Source organism: Oratosquilla oratoria, chromosome 7 (genome assembly GCF_046742065.1).
Source record: "Oratosquilla oratoria isolate Oo_2021 chromosome 7, ASM4674206v1, whole genome shotgun sequence".
In the NCBI taxonomy this organism is placed as follows: Eukaryota; Metazoa; Arthropoda; class Malacostraca; order Stomatopoda; family Squillidae; genus Oratosquilla; species Oratosquilla oratoria.
The window spans coordinates 34235090-34246426 of NC_134783.1; the positions used below are offsets into that span (position 1 = coordinate 34235090).

General features: G+C 41.2%; 1 protein-coding gene across 3 annotated transcripts in view; it reads right to left on the reverse strand.

Annotated features, from left to right (window-relative positions):
* LOC143027052 (STING ER exit protein) overlaps positions 1-11133 on the reverse strand; it is a 31009-nt gene extending 19876 nt beyond the window's left edge. Inside the window, exon 1 of one of the 3 annotated variants that reach the window (XM_076187943.1) lies at positions 11100-11133. In XM_076187943.1, the coding sequence (XP_076044058.1) occupies positions 11100-11118 (19 nt within the window). In that variant the 5' untranslated portion in view covers positions 11119-11133. Of the gene's footprint in view, positions 1-6479; positions 6710-11099 lie in introns of those variants that run through there. The other 2 variants (XM_076187940.1, XM_076187941.1) reach the window with 2 other exon arrangements.
* Positions 11134-11337: the final 204 nt, after the last annotated feature.

Consider the following 11337-nt stretch of genomic DNA (forward strand, 5'->3'; position numbering starts at 1 on the left):
GAGGATATGCATTTAGCATCCCTAGAGGTTATCAGGGTCATCGTAGGGGACTGGACAGATGACACATACATGGTGTCTTGAAGCTCCATTAAGTAATCTCTTTCAGCAAGGTTTTTTGTAATTGATTTCCACCAAGAAAATCAGATATGTTGATGTACTCTAATTTACCAAATTAATATTTAATTTTGTATTGATATATTACATAGGTGTGCACTTCCTAAGTACTGTCAGCAAATTCAAGACCAGCACACTTCCAATTCCACCATTTGCATGCCAAATTTATTATTTCCAAAATTCAGTGCTATTATTGTTAACTTGGTAATTTTTAGTAGTGTACACCTACTAAATAGAGCAATAGAAGATTAAATATTTATTTTGTAAATTATAATACATCTACTTAATATATATTTTTCTTGGCAGAAGTCAGTAATAAAAAAAATTGGTAAAAGTGATACACAAACAAATGTAGCCGCTTCAATTGCTTGAGATGCCACCTTTGTTTTGGTAGATGTGGTCCAAGAAATTAAGATATGATAAATTTGTCTATTCTAACCTAGCCTACCTACCTAGGCATTTTTTCAAAAGTGCACACCTATGCAATATAGCATAAGAAAATTAGATATTAATTTTGTAAATTATAATATATCAATGCAAATACATTTTTTTTAGCAGAAATAAATCAATAACAGAAAACATTGCTAACAGCTATACGCATATGTATGAAGTTGCGTTGACTTCTTTGAACACTAACTTTGTTTTGATAGATTTGGAGGACAAAGATAACCCTGATGACTTCTAGAATTACAGGTACCACATTACGAAATGCAGGTTAAATTAGGTAAGTAGGGGTAATTTTTTAGAAGTGCACACCTACACAGTATACATACATACACCAAGGCTTTTTCCCCCCTTACAAGGGAGGTAGCCAAAAAGGAAAAGGCATAAAATCATTCCCACCCATTCCATCCCTCAATACACTCCACATCCCTCCCTCTCATCTTAGCACCTCCTGGATGACGGGTCATCCCTGCACCTTGTCCACTGCCCTGGGTCAGAAGCAGTGTCGCAAGACACAGCACATCCACAGTAAGGCCGCTTCATTAAATCGGCGACCCCCCCTCTCCGCCCCCGCATGCATAAAGGAGAAGACAGGGAGAAATCCCTTCGGGCTGCGTCAAAATTTGCTCACACATACTGCCTCACCCACCTCATGCATCACATCATTCATATACAATCATTCTCCATTCACCCCTGCCTTCTGTCCTCTCCCGTCCTTCCTCAACAGACATTCCCCTCTTCCCCAAAGCCCACTTCACCCCATCCATCCACCTCATCCTAGGACGTCCCTTCATGTTCACTCCCTCCACATCTGCCTTCCATACCTTTTTTACTAATCTTTCTTCACTCATTCTTTCCATGTGTCCAAACCATCCTAATATTCTTTCATCAACCCTATCTCCCAACTCCCTTTCCACTCCCATTCTTCTCCTCACCTCCTCATTTCTCACTCTATCCAGCCTAGTAACCCCCATCATACTTCTCAGGCACCTCATCTCAAGCACATTCAAACTCCTTCTCTCTTCCTCTCTTATGTTCCATGTTTCTGCCCCATATTGCTGTTGGCACAATCACTCCTTCATATAGTCTCCTTTTAGCATCTATTCCCAAGTGTCTATTCCTCATTACACTTTTTAATCCACCAAGGCATTTACTTGCTTCTCTCAATCTACATTCTACCTCCACCTTCACTCCACCTTTTCCTGCCACATTTGCACCCAAGTATCTAAAACTATCCACTTCCTTCAGTCGCTCTCCCTTAACCACTTCCATAAGGTGACGCCTACGTAGGCGTCATGAGGAGCAAGTGGGTACGCGATGATGCCGACGTCGGCGTCTTGATTATATTTATTGTAGTCGTACGTACATAACCTCCATTCTCTCTAAACTGGCTTCATCATATTTTATACGGTTATCAAAATTCACGGGTGAAAGAGAACGAACGATTGAGCACTGACTTTATTTTTTATAATGCTGCCAGACGTGCGATGTGCCCCGGAGTGAAGAGGTTAATGCTCACTTCCAGTCTACTCCCACTTTCACCCCTTGTACATCTCATCACCTTACTTTTACCCGCATTTATCTTCAGCTTTCTTCTATCACACACTCTCCCAAACTCTGTCAACAACTTCCTCAATCTCTCCTCCGATCCTGCTACACAGTATAGCAATAGAAAATATAGATTTTGTAAATTATAATACATCAATGTATGTTATTCTTGGTAGAAATTAATAATAGAAAAGGTTGCTAAAAGCTATAAACACACGAATGTTGCCGCTTTGAATGGTTGAGACACCATCTTTGTTTTGGTAGAGGTGGAGCCCGGAGAAATTAAAGTATGATAAATCTGCCTATTCTAACCTAACCTAACCTGCATTTAGTAATGCAGTACCTGTGATTCTAGTGGCCATCAAGGTTGTCATCCTCTCCAACTTTGAATCTATCAAAACAAAGATGGTGTCTAAAGGAGTCGAAGTGAGTAGTGACTTTATTCATTTCAATATAGGTTTTAGCAACATTTTCTGATACTGATTTCGGTCAACCAACGATTTTCTGATGTGGCTTATGTGTTTCTGGTGAGATATGTTGTGTATTGATTGATGGTGTACATCATTTCCGTCGCAAATGCGTAGTTTTCAAGTAATGAAAATTTCTACTTATGCCTATATCTCCTCCCCAACGATCTTGGGGGACCTGTGGGAAATTGGGGTTTTTGGGTAGGGAGCATTAAATCGAGTAATGCGCATTGCAAAACAGGTCTAAAATCAACAAGAACACATAAAAAATATATGAAAATACATAAATTACACCTTTGAAGGCGGCAGTGGTGGTGGCTGACGCGAGCGTAGCTATGTTATTGTTGAGCAACTTTACCAATGATTCGCAAAATTTCTCGCTCTATCCACTACATTTAGCGAAGCCCACTCCGCCCGTGCAAGAGTTGCTAACCCTAAATTAGGGAATAAATTCATGAAGCTTTGAGAGGACCGAGAGTTGCGATTTTGTGTACAACTAACCTAACCTAGCTGGGGGCTTTACCTACATATATATATACATATACCAAGGCTTTTTCCCCCTTACAAAGGAGGTAGCCAAAAAGGAAAAGGCATAAAATCATTCCCACCCATTCCATCCCTCAATACACTCCACACCACTCCACCCTCCCTCTTATCCTATCACCTCCTGGATGACGGGTCATCCCTGCACCTTGTCCACTGCCCTGGGTCAGAAGCAGTGTCGCAAGACACAGCACATCCACAGCAAGGCCGCTTCATTAAATCGGCGACCCGCCCCTCTTCGTCCTCCCATGCATAAACAAGAAGACGGGGAGAAATCCCTTCGGGCTGCATCAAATTTTGCTCACACACACTACCTCACCCCCCATCCCACCTCCCATTCCACCTCATGCATCACATCATCATCCATGTACAACCATTCTCCATTCACCCCTGCCTTCTGTCCTCTCCCGTCCTTCCTCAACAGACATTCCCCTCTTCCCCAAAGCCCACTTCACCCCATCCATCCACCTCATCCTAGGACGTCCCCTCATGTTCACTCCCTCCACATCTGCCTTCCATACCTCTTTTACTAGTCTTTCTTCACTCATTCTTTCCATGTCCCAACCATCCTAATACTCTTTCATCATCCCTATCTCCCAACTCCCTTTCCACCCCTGTTCTTCTCCTCACCTCCTCATTTCTCAATCTATCTAGCCTAGTAACCCCCCTCATACTTCTCAAACACCTCATCTCAAACTCCTTCTCTCTTCCTCTCTTATGTTCCATGTTTCTGCCCCATACAGTGCTGTTGGCACAATCACTCCTTCATATAGTCTCCTCTTAGCATCCATTCCCAAGTGTCTATTCCTCATTACACTTTTTAATCCACCAAGGCATTTACTTGCTTCTCTCAATCTACATTCTACCTCCACCTTTACCTAACCTAACCTAGCTGGGGGCTTTGCCCCCCAGACCCCTCCAATCCCCACCAAAGCACTCTTAGTAATGTAACTTGCACTCTCTTTAAAGTATAACTATTAGTATATATGTGTATTTATCTATTATAACTATTAGCTAATAAGCTAAATTGTAACCATATTTTCTGTGAATTAAAAACCACAATAATAGCATTAGCTAAATGTACCGGATAAATCATAAATGTGGCAACGCTGCTCAACAATAACAGAATGCTCAAATGTAACGGATAAATCATAACTGTGGCAACGCTGCTCAACATTAACAGCAACGCTCGTTGCCGCCGTCAAAGGTACAATTTATATATTTTCATATATTTTTTATGTGACTTTCTTGATTTACGACCTGTTTTGCAATGCGCATTACTCGATTTAATAATCCCTCACCCAAAAACCCCAATTTCCCACAGGTCTCCCAAGATCATTGGGGAGATGTAGGCATAAGTTGAAATATTCATTACTTGAAAACTACGCATTTTCAACAGAAATGATGTACACCATCAAGCAATACACAACATATCTCACCAGAAACACATAAGCCACATCGGAAAATTATCGGTTGGGTGAAACTATAAATTGTCCCTGAATTCCACCTAGAAAAATATTACATTGATATATTATAATTTACAAAAAAATTGATTTTCTAATGCTATACTGCATAGATGTGCACTTCTGAAAAAAAAAAAAAAAAAAAAAAAAAAAAAAAAAAAAATTATATATATATATATATATATCCCATTAACTTGTTGAGAAATATTTCCATGAAGAAAACTCGGTCAATGATGTACATCATTTCTGTCGCAAATGCATACTTTTGAAGTAATTAAGTATTGAAGTTATGCACTTATGCGTACATCTCCCGAATGATGTGAGGGCACGTGTGGGAAATTGGGTTTTTTGGGTGGGGAAGACTAATAAATGGAGTAATGCGCATTGCAAAACATGTAAAAATGAAGAAGACTAAAGAAACACAGAGAAACAAAAATATCCCATTTTGGCGGGTGCCGCATGCGGCACTATTTTTGTTTACTAACGATTGCAAGTATTTGTGACTATAACCGCTAGATTTAGGGAAACCGCTTGCGCAAGAGTTGGTAACCATAAACTAACCTAACCTAACGGAGGTAACGTTAGTTTACGGTTAGGAAGTCTTGCGTGGCTGGAGTGGGCTTCGCTAAATGTAGCTGATCTAGCGAGACATTTTTTGAATCGTTGGGAAAAACAAACATGGCCGCTCGTGTTAGGCGGGACTCCGGCCCTAAAATGTGATTATATATATTTTTTTTTATATATATCTTTAAGTGTTTTTGTTCATTTTATACCTGTTTTGCAACACACATTAATCCATTCATTAGTGCTCCCCACCCAAAAACCCCGATTTCCCACACTTATGCGTTCAGGAGAGGTACGCATAAGTGCATAACTTCAATACTTACTTCAAAAGGGTAAATCTTTAGTTTAGACCATGGGAGGAATATAGCAATAGAAAATTAAATATTAATTTTGTAAATTAAAATGTATCAACGTAATATGCAATTTAGTGTGCGGAAATGAAAATAACACTACCTTGCTACAAGCTAACTATGCTAATGAACGAAGTCAGTAGCATAGGATCGGGACGCCATGTTTGTTATGGTAGATGCCGACATCGAAGAAATAAAAGGATGATAAATTTGTCTAAGGTAACTAAACTAAACTAACCTAACCGGTAAATCTTTAGTTTCGACCATGGGAGGAATATAGCAATAGAAAATTAATTATTAATTTGTATACTCCACAAGCTGAGAGAGTGGTTAAAAAGCCCGCCAATGTCTCTCACAACGACAACAACGAGGACGAGCCGGATGACATCTAATTTGCAGGTAATGATTTATTAAACACAGGTTAGGTTAGGTTAGGTTAGTTTAGTTTACCTTAGACGAATTTATCATCCTTTCATTTCTTCGACGTCGGCATCTACCATAACAAACATGGCGTACCATTCGTCGTGCACAACTTTGTTACTTAAGAAATCTGTTTTAGCACCTTTTTTGTTTTTCATTTCCGCACACAAAATTGCGTATTACGTTGATACATTTTAATTTACAAAATCAATATTTTTCTATTGCTATATTCCTCCCATGGTCGAAACTACAGATTTACCTTCAAAAGTACACATTTGTGACGGAAATGATGTACACCATCATTCATATCACAACATTTCTCACCAGAAACACATAAGTCACATATCAAATTCTATGGTTGGGTGAAACTATAAATTGTCTGAAAACTCTCACAGGAGGGGCAATGTATATTTAATCATTTATTGTCTGTCTCTTTTTTAATTTTCTATGGAAAATTTAGAAATTAGTAAGTGACTTAGATTCCTTGGTATAAGTGGTGTTACTCTACCTAACAGGATTACTTAAAATAAATCAATTTACCTCTGGAATAAAATAAAAAGTCTTACCTAAAATAACTGCCATCTGTCCACACAAACAATAATACACAATAAGCGGCTTGTCATCGTTGTATTCTACTTTGTCCTTAGTATCAGAGACAACCACACTTCCTGACACAACTTTAGGCATTATAGCTAGTGCCTTATTGTCTTACACTCTAAAACTGTTAATAAATTCCAAACGCCTCCCTTGCAACGTTTCCAATTCTGAGACTCGCAACATGTAAACAAAACCCAGTGTAGGGTCCCGGGTATATTTTGGGTTTTTGCTTGAAATATTACATGATTGCAAGGAAAACTGAAAATAAAAATAGAATGTAAGTAATATTTTGTTTATATATATCTACTTTATAAGTAAATAATATAAATAAATGTTTTTACGTACAATTCTATCTTACATAGCAGATATTGGCCAGTGTTTCAATAAATACAGCGAAACAATATTTACATGTAATAACCAATACTTAATTTATTGTTATTATGTTTTAAGAAAAGAAAGAAACACGTGATGGTCATTCATCTTTTGGCCTGTGCGCATAATTTGTAAACATCGCAATCTGAAATGTTGGACACCAATACGCAGAATGCCACAGTCATTTCAATCACGGGTGCGGGGTCGCGTTGGAGCGACTTCAGAACCGCTGAGTTCATACACCAAGATGCCAACATCCGTCTACTCAACCAACACGAACTTCACATTAGACACCTATAAAGACTGCACGCCAAACACAAACACTTGATAAGACACATCACATCTAGACCACACTGTACAGACTACTTGTTAGCTGCACCTCTTCCTCGAGCAGTGTACACGAAAAATCGTGACTAGCCGCCCGTATTTACAACGTATCCTTTTACCAGCTTTGACTGATCATTACCAAACGTACCGAGATGTGCTGGGTTCTAAGTACCACGGACGAGTTCGTCTGTATCCAATGGCAAGCGTGAGGAAAGGTAGCAGATTCTCAGTAGACGTGCTATGGCCGGCCGGGTTCAATCCTCGCTGGTTATACTTTTACTTGTATACATATTTAATATATATTCACATATCAACCGATTATATATACTATTACCTGTTCTTTTGCCGACAAAATGGCTCCGCTACTTCAGGAATTTTGTTTCGTCGGCCGGAACCAGGATATGATTCGCCCCTTATATATCCCGTTGAATGTACACCTGCATAGAGGCAATAACCCTCCATGCGTAGCATACACACACAAGCATATCGCAAACAAAAATACGACTACACGCACAAACATCTACGTAAGATTGTTCTCCTATTGAAAATAATTTAATTTCTAACTTCCCTAATGCATCCTCTCTTTTCAGTTTACCTACCACTAAAAGTATTTCAAAATTTTCTGTCTCTACGACTAAGCCTCCTACTCCCTTTCTAACTTTATTGGTTTAGGTTATTGCTTAATAAATATCCCAAAACCCCTCCCTCAAAGTTACAGATATTGATATCAGCCTCCAACTCCAAGTCTCCTGCCCGTCCTTCCTGAGCCACAACACGCAATAAATATCCCTAAGAATCGCCCGGTGGAAATAGCCCTCTTTTATACACAACTATCTTTTTATTTTCATGCTGACACATCTTCCCCTGCTACAACTACCGGACCTGCGCGAGCGGGTGGCATTTTCTAGGTAGTCCATAGTCCAACACACTAATGGTGATACAGACATCGAACTCCAAACCTCCTTCCCATGTCCTCTGAATTACAGTACATACTCACTCTAATAGATATCAATAAAAACGCCCAGTGGCATTAGCACTCTTTTATTCAAGACTACCTTTTCATTTTACTACAGATTTTTCTTCCCCTCCCACAAACACCGATCCTACTCGAGCGGATGGTCTTTTCTAGGTAGTCCATAGTCCATTACACAAAGACCACTCCTAACTCCCTGTAGAGCCGACGAGGATAAAGCGACCGCAGGATTTATTTTTCAGAATGAATTAAGTGAAATGTCCAGGAAGTTGTAAGCGGTGAATTCCGTATTTCCGTACTTTCCCTTTAACAGACAGTACAAGGGTGACTTTCGTTTTCGTTCTCACAAAAAAAAAAAAAAAAAAAAAAAAAAAAAAAAAAAAAAAATCAGTGCAGTATTTGCCCCCATTTGGTTTTGGAGAATGCATGACTTCCAAGCGAAAATTCTCCATCCTTTTAATGAGTAATGTGCGGTGAGAATGAGAAACTCAACTTACCTTAACGACGACCCTTTTCGCTGCTGCAGGACAGGCTGACGATGTCATCTTTAACTATTTTCTCGCTCACTACTAATACTTATCTCATCCTTTTTCTCGCTCTAGCTATCTTTTATCTTTTCACTTCTCTCCCCAAGACATTTCACTCCACACTCGCACAATGGACTGTACGCCTGCCCCCATCAGTGATGCCACGCCCTGCATCGTTCTACCGAAGACCTTTGCCCTCGTGCCGGGGGTGCCAACCTCGCACACATTTACACACCATCCTTCTTGATCTCAGGATCAACCTATTCATCGTATCCCCCGTCTCCTACTTCATAGTCCTTTAACCATCCTAGGGGACGTCTGTTCTGCTGGGGTCGCCGAAGCGTCGCTCCTCTGTCTGCCGCGTCACAACTCTCTTTGTCGCTTTCTCTGCCGTCCACTACCCGACGAAGGCCCAGGATATGTCGTGACACTCCATCGACGGAAACATTGATCCGCGAATTTACATTTGTTACAACGCCTCTCACCCACTGTGAGGTACATTTACTATCGCATGGTTTCATCCATACCTCCCCATCTTTTGTGAAACAGTTCCTTCTTTGACATTAGCCGGTAGCGTCGGCGCTACCCTTGGATGTCGCGATTTATACTTGAATACGATCATCTGTGGGACCGATTTTTCATCTTGGCCTGACCTAAGGGATATTTTGTACCAGAAAACTGCTTCCATTGGCGACATTTGTGCCCTTTCGACGATGGACTTGATAGTGCAATGTTGTCAGTCCACTATCTCATTTCTGCTCGGTCGGTAAGCATTTCTAAAAAAAACAAAAAAAAAGTCTCGTGTTCCACTTGTCAAGCGTTTCCTTCGGTACTTGTAATCGAAACGCGGTGCCATTATCCATCAAGACTTTGCCTACTGAGCCCCTCTCTAATTTAAGATATCTCATTCATCACACGCGCAATTTCCTGTCCTCCTCCGTCTTCAGCTCCCGCCAGATGGTGAATCGTCCGGGGACACAATCTATTATCGAAAGGTACATTCCCCGTCGATAGTGAGTTACATCAACCGCTAACCTCCTCCAGTTCTTTTCTAAGCTGATTTCTCCTGTTGCATGCGGCCTCGGAGCGAGACCTATTGATTGACATCGGGTACGTGCTCTCACAGATCGCTAGACTTCTTCCCTCGTTATATTCGGGTTAACTTTCCTGGTCAGGAACAGCGACCTGACAACACCTAGGTGGTGTGCCCCGTGTGACTCCGGGCCAAGGGGTCCTTCTGCACACATTTCACCCTCTTCCCGTTCTTCCGGCTACCTAAGCCAACCTTTCCTTACTCTGGCTAGCACGCCCGCTTTGTTCTCTTATGATGGCACTCGGACTATGTTCACTTTCACGCTAAACTCATCCATCAACTCCTCCAAGGTTGTTAGGCGCTGTTTCACAATGATCTTTGCTTTCCCCTTTGTGCGCACTCTCTTAGCAGCCAGCATTGAGATGATCCATCCCGTTACCGTGGCTGAATCGGTCCTAGTTTCGATCTCTCGCAACCCCCATTTCAATATTAAATTGATCCTTTTTACGACTGCGACCAACTCCCACATGCTGTGACGGGAGTCATCCTTTTTTCGCTGCCAAGCTTCGTCTTCAACTACCACGCCTCCTATTTCCAAGACCACGCCGGTTACTATGCTACTCGCGTCGCACCATATCACGCCTCTGTCCAGTTTCAGTGCACGCCGTTGTCGTTGCATCTCATTCGTTGTACGGCGTCACGTATCATTGCGAGTGTGCCCTCGTCGACCTTGTCTCCCCAATCTTTTCCTCCTGACAGTTTCTTAACATAGTTGCATGCCGCACGGGGCCATCCCACAATTGGGTAGAGGCCGACCAATTTGCCACATAACGAGAATGATTTTCTCCTGCTAATCTCGTCTGGGACATCATTGCATCTCCTGAATATCAGGTTTCCACTCCCGTCCTGCTCTAGTCGCAAACACAACACTGTTGAAGGGGTGGCAATAAAAGTCTAAGCGATCACTTATATATTGCGCACCTTACATGAAATATGAGAGCGTGTTTGATCAAGGAAGGTTGGTACAAGACTGGTTCAGCAAGCTCAAACTTGGTGGGAAGCTCACAGAAGCGCGCTTGGGCTGAACACTTGTTTATCACATCTAATAATACATTGTACAAACAGTATAATTGCATTATGCTCAATTAATAATATAATTAATAATGCAATTAATGGGGGGAAATATTGATTTCCCAAATGAGCAATACCTAAGTATAATACACAACACAAAGGTACGATACCACAATGGTACCATACCATCACAGCACTATCCCTCCTTCCATCGGTTCCGGTTCTTTCGAGACCAGCCCAAACCGTGCTAGGTGTTTTCCCTACAAACATGATTACTACTTCTTACGCTGGTACAACGGTGTCATCCACTACTATGTCGTCGATGTATGAATCCGTGTCCTTCTCTATCACTTCTTCAGCGCTGTCTTCAGGATCTTCGTCATGATCCACGGGGCTGAGCACACCCCGAATCCCACTCTAGTTAAGCAGTATGTTTTGACCTTGCATTTTACTAGTTGATATTTCCACAACTTCGCTACGTGAAATTGAAGGTGCGCCGCCTTAGATCTGTGGACGTTCCACTT